Below are 15321 nucleotides of genomic sequence, written 5' to 3' on the forward strand. Positions count from 1 at the left end.
GGGGAGGTTGTCCTGGTCATTTGGGTGGGCCCTAAATGTAATCACAAGAGTTCTTATGAGGGAGAGGCATGAGGATCAGAGTCAGAGGAGGAGATGGGATACGGAAAGAAACAGTAGCCAAAATGATGCAGCCACAATCCAAAGAAAGTGGGCAGCCTCTAGATGCTGGAAAAGGCCAGGAAACATTCTCCCCTGGAGCCTCCAGAAGAAACACAACCGTGCTGACACCTTGAGTTTAACTATTTTAACTCAGTGAGACCCATTCCGGGCTTCTGAACTGTAAGGTTATAAATCTGTGTTGTTTTAAGTTTTTGGTAATTTGTTAACAGCAGAGACAGGAAATGGATACAATAGGGTACCCAGGGGCCCAGACGCCTGATAGCTATCCTCCTCAGTGCTACACACACACACACACACACACACACACACACACACACACACACACGGCTTATATGTTTGGTCTTCCCATCTCTGTCCAAAAGATCACCCGGCACATCCCAGACCGAGCAGTGTGCTCAATATATCTGCGACTTGTGGGCTCCACCAAAGTTGAGTACAACCTTTTCCTGGAGTGGGAGGGCCTCTTATGGAAGAGAGAACTAGGATTTCTCTAAGCCCAGCCCAAAGCAAACACCTCCAAAGACCAGGCACATTCCCGGACCTGAGCCCCAAATCTGGTGCAGGGAGGCCTCGAGCCGCCTAAACCACCTTGCCCGGGCATTTTACTTCCAGGATTCAAGAATCACCTCCTTTGCACCTGGCAGGACTCAGGGAAGATTCCACGAGGGAGACGCTGGAGGATAAGAGAGGTCCGCACAGGTGCTGCAGGTGGGGGTAACGGGCAGCCTGCTATGACGAAAGAGGAAATTGAGGCCAAGAAGGCGGTGGGACAGGCCAAACTCTGCCTGGGCCAGGTATTAGTGTTGAGAACCCAGGGCTCTAGTAAAATACGAAATCGGGGCCCAGGTGCAGGGGAAAACGCCCCGAGGGTGAGGGGACCCTCGCTACAGGCAGCCACGGGGTGGGGCGGGGCCAGGAAGAGGGCGGGGCTTAACGGGGAGCGGCGGGTGCACGGGCACGGGGGCGGGGTTTAGCTGGGAGACGGCGAAAGGCCTAGAACAGGGGCGGAGCCTTAAGTGGCGGCGAGGGGCAGAGTTTAGAACTGGGACAGGGTGCGTGGGTGTGGAAGGGGTCTAGCCAAGGCGGAGCCAGACCGGGGAGCGGGGCCTACACTAGGGCAGGGTGGAGCTTGCAATGAGGAGGAGGGGCTCATTAGGGGCGGGACCCGGGCAGGGGGCGGGGCTTACACCAGAGCGTGCGCGCGGGGGGCGTGGCCTAGGTGAGGGGCCAGGCCGAGCGAAGTATCCCGCCAGGTGGGAAGGACTTAAGAACCGGGAGAAGTAGCCTCACGCCCAGGTACGGCCCTTAGTTGGGTGGCTGCGCGGGGAAATTCCGGGCGAGACCGTGAGTATTTCCGGTCAATATGGCGGCGCCCAGCAGAGTCAGGTGCGGGCGGGTTTGTCTTTAGTAGCGGCGGCGACACGAGGCCCGGGAAGGTGAGGTCCGCCCCGCTCAGGCTCCCCTCTTCGGAGAGGAGGGAGGAGACTTGTTGCTAAGAAGACCACAGGGAGGGCTTGTTGCTCTGAAGGCTGGGCAGTGGGGTTGCTAAGAGACGGAAAGGACTGCAGTGGAAATGGAGGAGGGGGTTGCTAGGGAGAGTAGGTGGGGCCTGTTGCTAGGGAGGAAGGAGGGACTTGTGACTTTGGGGAAGGGTCCTGTTGGTATGAGAGAAGAAAAGAGGGCTGTGGTTAAAGGGGGTGTGGGCAGAGTGGTTTGGGGTCATGCGAGGCCGCGGAGCTTCCCTAAAACGCCACCTTATCAGCAGACCCCCAGGAATCGACCCGCCAGGACGCCAGAGCTACCTCAGCGGGGACCATCCCCTACCCCAACACATTCTTCCCTTCTTTGCAAACAGCCCATGGCGAACCAAGGCTCCGGGAGCAGTCGCCTTCCCCTGGCGCTGCCCCCAGCCTCCCAGGGTTGCTCGTCAGGGGGCAGCGGCTCCTCCGCGGGCGGCTCCGGCAATCCCCCGCCACCGCGAAACCTCCAAGGTCTGCTGCAGATGGCCATCACGGCGGGCTCTGAAGAGCCAGACCTCCCTCCAGAACCCATGAGTGAGGAGGTAAAGGGTGGGGACCCGAGAAACTGGGGTGAGGGACGTGGGGACAGATATCTGGGGAGGGGCGGGAGTCCCGCTGTGAAGGCATAGTAGACTGTATTTGTGCTCGATAGGGTTATTGTAGACTGAAGGTCAGATCCCTGGATCCCTGCACTGTGCTGGGAGACAGAGAGTCTTATGCTAAAAAGAAAAAGCAAGGGCTCTCCAGAGCCAGACAGCCGTGGATTCAGCATCATACAGCTGTGTGACCTTGGGTATATCACTTCATGTTTCTGAGCGTCGAGTTCTTTAGTTGCAAGTTGATGTTGATGATAAGAATAACAGTGGTACTTCACAGGGTAGTTCTGAGGTTCCAGTTGAAGTAGGGCTCAACACAGAACCTGACACAGAGGTCGTGCTCCTGAAGGCAGCAGGATATTCTCATTAAGAACACAGGCTCTGTGGACAGACCGCTTAGATTTGACTTAAGGCTTTGTGGATGGCTGACTATGTGACCTTGGGCAAGTCGCACTTTTCCGTGCCTCCATTTTCTCATCTGTGAAGTGGGAATAACAGTAATCCTTAACCATGGAAGGTTGTTTCGGAGATTAATAGCAATATTTGTTATACATGATGTTTAGTTGGCGATGACAATTACAGTATACAAAATATGGTGCTAATTTGGTTACATCCATGATGTCATTGAACCTCTGGGACCATGAGGCAGGCAACAGGTACAGAAAGATTAACATCTTGCCCAAATTTATCCAGGACAGTGACCACGGAGCCTGGCCAAAAACCAAAAAACCAGCGGCCAGTTTTCAGTGCTTATCTTATTTGACTTACTAGTAGCATTTGATTACTACCCCCTCCCCTTGAGTTCTTTCTTCATTTGGCATCTGGAACAACATGCTTTTCTGCTTTTCATCCCACTCACTGGCTCTTCTTCCCCATCTTCTCTGTTGGTTCATCCTCATTCCCCAGCCTCTTAACCATGGAGCACACCAGGACTCTCTCTTCTACCCTCACTTCCTATGTGATCTCACGTTGACGTTTTCCTCTGATGATTCTTTTAATTTTTTTTATTTAAAAAATTTTTTTTTATGCGGTACGCGGGCCTCTCACTGCTGTGGCCTCTCCCGTTGCGGAGCACAGGCTCTGGACGCGCAGGCTTAGCGGCCATGGCTCACAGGCCCAGCCACTCCGCGGCATGTGGGATCTTCCCGGACCAGGGCAAGAACCCATGTCCCCTGCATTGGCAGGCGGACTCTCAACCACTGCGCCACCAGGGATGCCCTGATGATTCTTAAATTTATATCTCTAGGCCAGTGGTGCTCTCCTGGGGGGGCAGTTTTAACCATGGTGGGGTCGGGGGGGTGGGAGGTGGGGGCAGTGCTGTTGGCATCTGGTGGGTGGAGGCCAGGGATGCTGCTCAACACCCTACAGTGCACAGGACGACCCCCACGGCAGAACAATCCAGCTCAAAGTGTCAGCAGAGTCGAGGTTGAGAAATCCTCGAGGTTGAGATCAAGGCTGGACCTCCTCCCTGAACTTCAGGCAGCGTACTCAATATCTGGCCTTGGGTGTGCCATGGACCCCTCAAACTTAACAAGTTCAGAAATGAGCTCTAGGGCTTCCCTGGTGGCGCAGTGGTTGAGAGTCCGCCTGCCTATGCGGGGAACAGAAGTTCGTGCCCTGGTCTGGGAAGATCCCACATGCTGCGGAGCAGCCGGGCCCGTGAGCCATGGCCGCTGAGTCTGCCCGTCCGGAGCCTGTGCTCCGCAACGGGAGAGGCCACAACAGTGAGAGGCCCACGTACCGCAAAAAAAAAAAAAAAAAAAAAAAGAGCTCTAATCTCTACTCCTCTCACTCCACTGCTGCTTCTCTTGCAGTCTTCCCCATCTCCTTCTAGTTGTTCAGGACAAAAACCTAGGTGTCCCTGACCCCTCTTTTTCTTCTCACGCCCCACAGCCAGTCCATAGATCTAGCGTCTAGAAACGAGTCTGTCAGTAGAGAAGGTGCCCGGTAGGTACGTGTTGACTGAAGGACACTCAACTCTCAGATGTTGGCTGTTATTATTAATGACTGTTATTCCTGAGTTGATTATTGATGAGGTTTGCTTCTTTCCCCCACCCTCCCGCTCCGCCTCAACCCCCAGAGGCGCCAGTGGCTGCAGGAGGCCATGTCGGCTGCCTTCCGGGGCCAGCGGGAAGAGGTGGAGCAGATGAAGAACTGCCTCCGAGTGCTGTCCCAGCCCACAACCCCCTCAGCTGGTGAGGCTGAACTGGCTGCTGACCAGCAAGAGCGTGAGGGGGCCCTGGAGCTGCTGGCCGACCTGTGCGAGAACATGGACAACGCCGCAGGTACAGCCAGGCCCGCTCCAGCCTGCCCCCAGCCTCCAGGGTCCTGTCCCTTCTGCCTTCTGGTCTCCCTTCTGTCTCTTGCCTCCTCCTCCTAAGCCCTGGGTCCTGCTGCAGCCCAGCCCTTGTCCTTTGTCTCAGGGACCACACAACCAGCCTCCTCCCAGCCTCCCAGCCTTACCCCTCCATTCCGGCTCTGACTCAGGCCCCAGGTGAGACTGCCCTGTCCCTCCATGCTTGGTCTGCTTGCCATCAGGAGCAGTGATGGCGCAAGGTTCAGTTCACCACCTCCCTGATGCTCTCTGAGACTGACCATTTCACCCTAGTCTGCTGGGAGTCCATTGCCACTCCCTAGAGTAAGAGACAGGAGGTGGTCCTGGATGGGGTAGTCAGAGAAGGCCTCCCCGAGGAGTGGCATTTGATCAGAGACCTGAAGTGAGGGCGTGAGTCATGGAATTAGCTCTGGAAAAAGCATTCCAGGTAGAGGGAATGACCAGTGCAAAGGCCCTGAGGTGGGAACCTGCCTGGCCTGTGTGGGAACAGCAGTGAAGCCAGCAGAGCAGAGTGAGTGAGGGGCGAGGTCTAGGAAGTGATGCTGGGCATACAGGGGCTCACGGGCCAAGGCTGGTGCTGTGGGTTTTATTCTAAATGCTGAGAAGCCCATAGAAGAATGAGTGGTCACTTCCACTTGGAGGGGTGTGGTGTGGTCGTTGATGGTGTGGATTTGTCTGTTCTGGACATTTTAGGTACATGGAATAGTAGAATATGTCACCTTTTGTGACTGGATTCCTTCACTGAAGGTGATGTTTTCAAGGTTCTTCCATGTCTTAGCTGTATCAGAACTTTATTACTTTTTGTGGCTGACTGAGACGCCAGTGTGTGGATGGGCTACATGTTGTTTATTCGTTCATCAGTTGACGGGCATTTGGGTCACTTCCCCCTTTGGTTACAGTAAATAATGCTGCTGTGGACACTGGTGTACAAGCATATGTTCAAGTTTCTGCTTTCGATGCTTTTAGATATATATGTAAGAGTTGTCACAGGGCAACTCTGTATTTAACTTTTTGAAGAACCACCAAGCTCACCAATACAGAAAACAGGTGGTAGGCTATAGTTTGCGGACGTCTGGTGTGGTGTGTTCTCCCACAGGGGATGTTCTGATTGTCACAAAGACTGGGGGTCAGAACTGGCATTTAGTGGGCTGGAGCCTGGGACCCTGACCCTCCAAATGCTGACATTGTTGAGACACACTGGCCTTGGACAGACCCCCAGTTGGGTGCTTGGGGAGAGCCTGCCCTTGGGGGCAGGCTCCCCTCAGCCTCACCTGGTGTATTTGTCCAGTTGGGCTGCCGTAACAAAGCACCACAGACTGGGGACTTAAACAACAGAAGGCTCTTCTCTCACAGTTCTGGAGGCTCGAAGTCTGAGGGTTGATTTCTTCTGAGGCCCCTGTCCTTGGCTTGTATATGGGGGCCTTCTTGCTCTGTCCTCATGTGGTCATCCCTCTGTGCATGTCTGTGTCCTAATCTCCTCTTTTTTATAAGGGCCCCAGTCATATTGGATTAGGGCCCCATCCCATGACACCGTTTCACTTTAATCACCTCTTTAAAGCCCTGTCTCCAGATAGAGACATATTTTGAGGCCTTGGGGGTTAGGGCTTCAGTGTAAATCTGTGGGGACAGAGCTCAGCTCATCACACCTGGCCTGTCTGCTCCCCTCTCTCTACACAGACTTCTGCCAGCTGTCCGGCATGCACCTGCTGGTGGGCCGCTACCTGGAGGCGGGGCCTGCGGGGCTGCGGTGGCGGGCAGCGCAGCTCATCGGCACGTGCAGCCAGAACGTGGCAGCCATCCAGGAGCAGGTGCTGGGCCTTGGCGCACTGCGCAAGCTGCTGCGCCTGCTGGATCGGGACCCCTGCGATGCTGTGCGCGTCAAGGCCCTCTTCGCCATCTCCTGTGAGTGTCCCGGGGGCTGCCGGGGAGGGGCTCGGGTCCCTAGGGCTGGTGCCAGCTTCCGGATCTGCTTTGGGGCAGAGAGAGAGGGGCCTTGTGTGTTCGTTTATCCCCAGTACCTGCCGGGGCTCTGCTGGGTGCTGGGAACAGAGCAGTGAGCTTGCCACACCTGCCGCTGGTCAGAGAGCCAGAGCCTCACAACACGGGACGAGGCCCAGCTTGAGTGCTTTTAGGCCCCTCAGGGCTCTCAGTCTTGGCACTGTGGACATTTGGGGCCCCGATCACTCCTTGTCATGGGCGGGGTCCTCTCGGGGGCTGCTTGAGTGTCATCACAGCTCAAGCTGGGCAGTCAGCTTCTCCCAGAGAATGCAATCCAGGATGCCAGGCAGGAGCTACAGGAACTATCAATTCAACGCCCTTTATCTTTTTTTTTTTCCTCTTTTTTGGTACCTCTTAAAACCCACCCCTGTCTTGTGCCTCCCCGCTTCCCTCTCATCACTGGTAACCACTAGTTTGTTCTCTACATCTGTGAGTCTGCTTCTTTTTTATTATATTCAATAGTTTGTTTTATTTTATTTTTTAAAAAATATTTTATTTATTTGGTTGGTTGTGCCGGGTCTTAGTTGTGGCAGGCAGCCTTCTTAGTTGTGGCATGCAAACTCTTAGTTGCAGCATGCGTGTGGGATCTAGTTCCCTGACCAGGGATCGAACCCGGGCCCCCTGAATGGGGAGCGTGGAGTCTTAACCACTGCACCACCAGGGAAGTCCCTCAGTAGTTTGTTTTATTTTTTAGATTCCACATATAAGTGATAACATACCATATTTGTCTTTCTCTCTCTGACTTATTTCAGTGAGCGTAATACCTCCAAGTCCATCCATGTTGTTGCAAATGACAAAATTTCATTTTTTTCTTACGGCTGAGGCCTTTTATTTTTATTTATTTATTTTTATTTTTGGCTGCGTTGGGTCTTTGTTGCTGTGCACGGGCTTCCTCTAGTTGCAGCGAGCGGGGGCTACTCTTCCTTGCGGTGTGCAGACTTCTCATTGTGGTGGCCTCTCTTGTTGCAGAGCACAGGCTCTAGGCGCTCAGGCTTCAGTAGATGTGGCTCGCAGGCTCTAGGGCGCAGGCTCAGTAGCTGTGGTGCACGGACTTAGTTGCTCCGCAGCATGTGGGATCTTCCCGGACCAGAGCTCGAACCCATGTCTCCTGCATTGGCAGGCGGATTCTTAACCACTGCACCACCAGGGAAGCCCGAGGCCTTTTATATTTTTAAAAATTGATGTAAAATTCACATAACTATTTTCAAGTGTACAATTCAGTGGCATCTGTCTTCTTTTTTTGGGGGGTGGGCATGGCTGCAGGGTATGCCATCGTGTGGCAGCTACCATTTGGAAAGTGCTTAGGACAGGCCAGCCCTGGTGCTACGAGCCCTTTGCTTGGTCGGTCTTCTGACTGCTCCTGCGGCCCGGTGCATGGAGGCTCACAGAGGTTCACCCCCTGGCCGCAGACCAAGAGAAGGTCAGGTGGAGGAGTGTGTGAGAGCGGCAGAGGAGGTGGGTGGGGGCACCCCCAGGGAGATGCATCTCCAGGCCACTGGCATCTAGTGGGCTCAGGCCAGGGCTGCCGCTCAACACCCTCCAGTGCACAGGGCAGCCCCCACGACACAGAATGGCCTGTACCCGCATGTCAGCTGTGCCCAGTGGAGAGGCCCTGGAGTGAAGGGAAGTGGTTGCTCCTGGATCCGTCATGAAGGCAGAGCGGACGTGGAGGGTTGTCATGTCTTCCCCTCACCATCCGCCTGTCCTTTTTTTATTTTTTAAATTGAGTAATGTTTTATCTAACCCCATATATCCAAATTATTATCATTTCAGCCCATCATTATGTGGAGTATTAATGAGATATTTTACATCTTTTTTTTCACTCTACCTCTTTGAAACCCAGTGTACATCCTACATGTAAAGCACGTCTCACCTCAGGCTGTATTTTTAGCGGTCAGTGTGGAGTGTAGTTGTAGTGAGGGACGAAGTTGTGCTTAATGGGAACATGCTGTGCCGCTGCTTCACTTTTTTACCCTAAACTGAAATAAATTAAACTCAAATGAGGTTAACAACTCAGGTCCTCAGTGGCACTTGCCACATGTCAGGGATTTACTGGCCACGGGTTTCTGGGGGCTCCCATCTATCCTGGCCTAGACCCTGCCCAAGTCGGCGCCTCCTTGGAGGTGCACCCCTCAGGCTGGTTCTGTCATACTTGGAGGCCTTCCAGGGTGCCTGTCACCCTCACGAAGTAGTCTGGCTCTCTGGGTCTTAGTTTCCTCTTCAGTAAAATGGGATTCCTAGAGCACTCACCTCCTAGGGTGGTTTTGAGGATTAAAAAGAGGTAATGTTCCCATCAATGGATGGATGGATTAAAAAAACGTGGCTTATTCATACAATGGGATACTATTCAACCATTAAAAGGAATGAAATATTGATTCATGCTGTAACCTGGACGAGCCTAGAAAACATGCTGAGTGAAAGAAGCCAACCACAGAAGACCACATAGTGTTTGATTCCATTTATATGAAATGTCCGGAAGAGGCAAATTCATAGATGTGGAAAGCGGATTAGTGGTTGCCAGTTGGGGGGAGGGACTGCTAACAGGTATGGGGCTTCTTTTGGGAGTGATGAAAATATGCTGGAGTTAGATAGTTCTGGTAAGCCAACCTTGTGAATATACTAAAAACCACTGAATTGTATACTTTAAAAAGGTAAATTGTACAGACTGTGGAATTATATCTCAATTAAAAATATATTTTTTTAAAAAATTTATTTATTTATTTAATTTTGGCTGCCTTGGGTCTTCGTTGCTGCACGCGGGCTTTCTCTAGTTGCGGCGAGCGGGGGCTACTCTTCGTTGCGGTGCGCGGGCTTCTCTTGTTGTGGAGCACGGGCTCTAGGCGCGCGGGCTTCAGTAGTTGTGGCACACAGGCTCAGTAGTTGTGTTGCGGGCTCTAGAGCGCAGGCTCAGTAGTTGTGGTGCCGGGGCTTAGTTGCTCCGTGGCATGTGGGATCTTCCTGGACCAGGGCTCGAACCCGTGTCCCCTGCGTTGGCAGACGGATTCTTAACCACTGCACCACCAGGGAAGCCCCTAAATTAAAAGTACTTAAAGGTAATGCTTGCGAAGCGCGGACCCATAGAAATCGACGGTGATGAGGATGGTGATGATGCTGATGACGATATTGGTGATGGTGATGGTGATGAGGGTGATGGTCTCGATGGTGATGAGGGTGGTGTTGATGGTGGTGATGGTAGTGGTGATGATATTGGTGGTGATGATGGTGGGTGATGACAGTAATGATGGTGGTGATGGTGAGATAATGGGGACGATAATGGTGGCAGTGGTGACTGTCACCTCAAGGCCCCGCCTTCCCCCCTCCCCAGGCCTGGTCCGGGAGCAGGAGGCTGGGCTGCTGCAGTTCCTCCGCCTGGACGGCTTCTCTGTGTTGATGCGGGCCATGCAGCAGCAGGTGCAAAAGCTCAAGGTCAAGTCAGCGTTCCTGCTGCAAAACCTGCTGGTGGGCCACCCTGAACACAAAGGTGGGGTGGCCAGGGCAGGGAGCTGGGATGGTGCCTGGCGGGGAGTGCACGGGGGAAGGGACTGCCCCTCTGACCCCGTGGCCCTTCCGCAGGGACCCTGTGCTCCATGGGCATGGTCCAGCAGCTGGTGGCCCTCGTCCGAACAGAACACAGCCCCTTCCATGAGCACGTGCTTGGAGCCCTGTGCAGGTGCGCTGGGGCCCAAAAGGACCGCCCCCCCCCCCCCGTGGGGGCTAAAGGGTTTAGGGTCAGAGGGGAGCAGGAACCACGGCGCTGGCCCTCCCTGAGCCTCAGTTTCCTCACCTTGGGGGCTGCCGCAGCAGCCTGGGGAGGAGGGGGAGAGTCTTTCTTACACTCATACTCCCCCATCCCCCGCACGAAGCACAAGCAGGTTAGAGTCTTAAAACACGATGGAGCAGCTGGACAAGCAGGCAGCAGCTCTCACATGTGGAGTCGGCTCCAGGCCGGGCACTGTGCTGAGTGCCCTGTTTTGTACAAGTCTCATCGAAGTCCCTGGGCTGGGGCGGGGACAGGAGTCAAGTCCACGTTGCAGGTGGGGAAACTGAGGCCCAGTGTGGGGGAGCAGCTTGCCGAGGCTCCCGTGGTTCAGGGTGCTGTGCAGAGCGAGGTCCCAAGGGCTGCTCTCCTGTCCCCGCAGCTTGGTGACTGACTTCCCCCAGGGTGTGCGGGAGTGCCGGGAGCCCGAGCTGGGCCTGGAGGAGCTTCTGCGGCACCGGTGCCAGCTGCTGCAGCAGCACGAGGAGTACCAGGTACTGCTGATGGGAGGGGCGGGGGCGCTGGCCCAGGGGACCCAGCCGTTTTGTGGGAGGGGCCAGCCTGGTGCCTGCCTTCTGGGTCTCTGTGGTCTCTTCGCCCACGCTTTTGTTTACATCCTCTTTGCAATTCATGTGTTTCTCTAGTCATCATTCAGCAAACATTTATTGCCCCCCCCCATGTGACTCGTGCTGTGTTAACACCAGGGGGATTGCAAGGAGAACCAGAAGCTGGGGTTTCGAGAGTTAAAGAGTTAACGAATTCATTTAATTTTTTTTTTTTTTGGCCATGACTCACAGCTTGCGGGATCTTAGTTCCCCAAGTGGGGATAGAACCTGTAACCCCTGCAGTGGAAGCATTGAGTCCTAACCACTGGACCGCCAGGGAATTCCCCCAAACTCATCTAATTATTATCCAAATTATTTAATATTGTTGTTTACATCATATCATTCAAATATTTAAGTATTTTTAGATTGATAAATAAGTAAATGATAAATAGCAACAAATTAAATATTTGATTAAATAGGTAAGTAACTAATATGTGATAAATAACAACTCATTAGCTATTTAATTAGATAAAGGGTAACAAGTGATAAATAACAAGCAATAAATAACTCACTAAATAGTTAAATAGATACGTAACAAATAAGTGATAACAACTCATTAGATATTAATTATATAGATATTGAGTAACAAGTGATAAGTAACAACTCAGGTATTTAAATAGATAAGTAACAAATAAGTGATAAAGAACAACTAATTACATATTCAGTAGTTATTTAATTATTTAAAGGATTAAGTGATTTAGTTAACTTTACTTAAGTAATTTATCCAACCGTTATAGTACCGCCCAGACGCTGGTGCTTCAGCAAAGCTGGACACAGCAAACGTGCCAGCTTCTTGGGACTTCCATTGTGCTGAGATCATTCCTCTGTGGACACCATCAGGTGTTTGCAGAAGGGTGCTGGGCACTGGGTGTGAGGAGCGGGGGTGACTGGGAGAGGCACAGTGCCCGCCCCCAGGGGCTCGCCCCCTGACCTCATCACGAGAACCTGTGGAGATTTGTGCCCATGGGGGGCAGGGGAAGCCCCGGCCCTCGTCCGGCCTGTGGTTTTAGCCATCCTTGCTTGATGCATCCATGTGTTTGTTCCCTGAGCCTCTGGTGTGCCAGATCCTGGTACCAGACCATGAGACCAACCTGGTGAGGGAAGCCTCGTGTGAACCGGCCAACATGCCTTTTTTTTTGTTTTCAAAACAAATTTTAACAGCTTTATTGAGGTATAATTTACCTATATTGAAAGTGTGCAATGTGAGAAGTTTTACATATGTATACAGCTGTGGAAACCTTCATTTTTCCATCAGGGGCAGGTCACCCATGTGCCAGGTCCCAACCTGAGCACTGGAGATTTGGAGCAAAGGGATACAGCCTTGGTTCTCATGGGGCTCATGGGGTAACAGATAAAAATGTAGACAAACGCACACACAAATACGTATTTACAGATACATATCTATCTATACACACACGTGTAATACGTATCTATATAATTTAACATATACTGTTGTGTATAATATGACATGAGGAAGTTAGAACTACAGCGAGGAAAAATTAAACCAGTGAGGGGTTAGAGAATGGTGGGCTGTGATATTTTAGGTAAGGTGGTGCATTTGTTTCCTAGAGCTGCTGTAACAGAGTACCACACACTGGGTGGCTTAACACAGAAATGTATTGTTTCACAGTTCTGGGGAAAAGAAGTCTGAAGTCAAGGTGTCAGCAAGACCGTGCTCCCTCTGAAGGTTCTAGGGAAGAATCTTTCCTTGCCTCTTCCAGCTTCTAGTAGTTGCTGGCAGTCCTTGACGTTCCTTGGCTTATGGATACATCCGTCACTCCGATTTCTGCCTCTGTTTTCACATGGCCTTCTTTCTCCCCTATGTGTCTGTCTTAGAACTCTTTCCAGATATGTAAATAGAGGTGTGCTTTAATTTCAGTGTAATTCAATATTATAATTGCATAGTATTCTCTGAAGTAATTACATCATGATTTAGCCAGTCCTCTTTTGTAGGTATTTTTGTGGGCCCTGTGTAGAGTTAAATTAAATTACATTGGTGCTTTTTGAATAGGCCCCATAGTCATGTGGTTCAAAATTCAAGATGCATGAGAGGATAAACAGTGAAAAGTCTCCCTCCTACCCCTATTCCTATCCACCCAGTTCTTCCTGTGGCCTTCCTAAGATAGTCTGTGCACATACAAGGAAATGTACATATCAATTATTTTCCTCTTCCTCTCTTCATTTTGTGTAAATTCAGCCTATTCTGACCACTATTCTGCTCTTGCCATATTCCCTTTCATAACATATCCACGAGTGTGTTTCGTGTCGGTGCCTATGGCTTTATCCTCTTGGAGTTTGTTTCCACTCTTTCACTACTATCAACTCTGCTAAAAGAATAACCTTTTACACATGTAACTTTAGGAGTATGTCTATAGAACAATTTCTAGAAAGGGAAAGGCTGGGTTAAGGTAGGTTAAAGATGAAGTTACAGGGTTTAAGCGCCATGTCCTTAGCTGTTGCCAAGTTGTTCTCCATAGAAGTTGAACCAGTCGACACTGCAGCCATGAGGGTACTCAACTTTCCCACATCCTGGCCAGGATAGGGTGCCTCAAGACATTTGATCTTTCTTCAAGCTTTTCCTCAAGCCATTTGACCTTTCTTCAAGCTTATTGGTGAAAAGCAGTATTCCAGTCCAGTTTATGTTTGCATTTCTCCCGTGAGTGAAGTTGGGCATCTTTTTCCTTTTTTTGTGAACTACTCATTCATATCCTTTGCCCATTTATCTAATGGGTGGTGGTTTTGCAACTGATTCATTAAAGCTTAATTTTTTAAAAAAATTTTGATTGATTGATTGATTGATTGCTGCATTGGGTCTTCGTTGCTGCCTGCAGGCTTTCTCTAGTTGTGGCGAGTGGGGGCTACTCTTCGTTGCAGTGCGCGGGCTCCTCATTGCGGTGGCTTCTCTTGTTGCAGAGCACCGGCTCTAGGCGTGCAGGCTTCAGTAGCTGTGGCACGCGGGCTTCAGTAGTTGTGGCTCACGGGCTCTAGAGCGCAGTCTCAGTAGTTGTGGCACACGGGCTTAGTTGCTCCGTGGTATGCGGGATCTTCCCGGACCAGGGCTCGAACCCGTGTCCCCTGCGTTGGCAGGCAGATTCTTAACCACTGCGTCACCAGGGAAGCCCCCATTAAAGCTCTTGAAGTATTAAGTATGTTAGACGTTTGTGATGAGTTGCAAATATTTTTCACCTCAAATTGTTGTTTTTCTTTCACTTTTGTTTCTGACATCTTTCTGCTATGCAGATACCTTTTATGTTTATGTGGTCCAGTCTATCAGTGCTTCTTTCTTGGTCTCTGGAGTTTGTATCCATGGAAGGGATTTTAAGTAGGGATTAATCGAGGTTGGTCATTTCTGGGAGTTAGGACAAGCTGGAGGGGGCTGATGTGAGGACAGACCAGTGGGGTGAGACAGGAAGCTTCTGGGGTGGTGGGTGGGAGGGAAGAGGAGCCGTTTCTGCGGGCAAAGCTGGTGAAGGCAGGGGGTGGCCTCTGCACTCAGGGCTCCCAATCTCACACCCCAATCCAGGAGGAGCTGGAGTTCTGCGAAAAGTTGCTACAGACCTGTTTCTCCACCCCGACGGACGACAGCATGGATCGGTGAAACCCGGTGGCTTCTCTCCCTCTCTTTGTGGGAACCCCAGGCCTCCTGACTCCCCCTCACCCACGAGGCCCTCTCCCAAAGGAGAGGAGGGCCTTGATGGTGCCGGGGCGTGTCAGCCCGTCTCTTCTCAGCCCTCAGGAGGGGCGCTGAAAAAGGCACTGGCTCCTTGGACCCCACCTCTCGTGCACTCTCACTCCATTCCCCCTTCTCGTGTCCACACTGGTCTTCCAGTAAAGGTGTTTCTCCTCCACCACCTCCTTCACTGCCACCTTTGTCACCTCCCCTGGAGAGTGCCTTGGTTGGGGAGGAGGGGCACGATCTTAGGGGACGTGGGGAGCCATGGAGGGAACAGCAGCGGGCGGAACCTGGGAATAATAAAAGTGTTGCTATCTAAAGTCCAGAGCCATTGTCTTCTTTCATCCTCCTGGCCTCTCTGGAGAAGGAATGTGTGGGATAGTCCTCCTCTTTGGCCCCCACCGTCTCTGCAACTACTCCTCTGTTTGAGGACTCTCAACGTTATACACCCGTGCTGCTGAGCCTAAGGCGGAAGCCAAGTTCTTTCCCGGCAGGACGTGCGGCGGGGGGAGGGGGGGCGGAAATCACGTGGCTTCAGCTCTGCCAATCAGGGCTCGCCGTGTACCCGCTCGCGAGCCGCGGCCGGAGAACGGGGAGCACGTTGCGGAGGTCCAGCTGTACTGCCCGCGCCAGGGCTAGTGGTCACTCTGGGTTCCTGGGGCAGGCCGTGGTTGGGCGTGGGCTTTGACCCGACAGGAAGGCGCTAAGCCTTTTCTC

The 15321-nt window shown here is 52.1% G+C and overlaps 1 protein-coding gene across 5 annotated transcripts; it reads left to right on the plus strand.

Moving 5' to 3' along the window:
• Positions 1-1317: 1317 nt before the first annotated feature.
• On the plus strand, positions 1318-15036 carry HSPBP1 (HSPA (Hsp70) binding protein 1). 5 transcript variants are annotated; one of them, XM_022585994.2, is made up of 8 exons: positions 1318-1416; positions 1976-2182; positions 4317-4521; positions 6249-6473; positions 9895-10050; positions 10143-10239; positions 10709-10820; positions 14455-15036. In XM_022585994.2, exons 2-8 carry the CDS (start codon positions 1979-1981, stop codon positions 14527-14529), a joined length of 1074 nt encoding a protein of 357 aa, XP_022441702.1. In that variant the 5' UTR covers positions 1318-1416; positions 1976-1978; the 3' UTR covers positions 14530-15036. The 5 variants fall into 5 exon arrangements, with proteins under 5 accessions (XP_022441702.1, XP_089758228.1, XP_022441704.1 ...); XM_089902102.1 differs by lacking the exon at positions 1318-1416 and adding an exon at positions 1443-1464; XM_022585996.3 differs by lacking the exon at positions 1318-1416 and adding an exon at positions 1472-1556.
• Positions 15037-15321: the final 285 nt, after the last annotated feature.

This window comes from Delphinapterus leucas, chromosome 20, assembly GCF_059928025.1.
Source record: "Delphinapterus leucas isolate spDelLeu-1000000601 "Yukka" chromosome 20, BTC_Dleu_Yukka2, whole genome shotgun sequence".
In the NCBI taxonomy this organism is placed as follows: domain Eukaryota; kingdom Metazoa; phylum Chordata; class Mammalia; order Artiodactyla; family Monodontidae; genus Delphinapterus; species Delphinapterus leucas.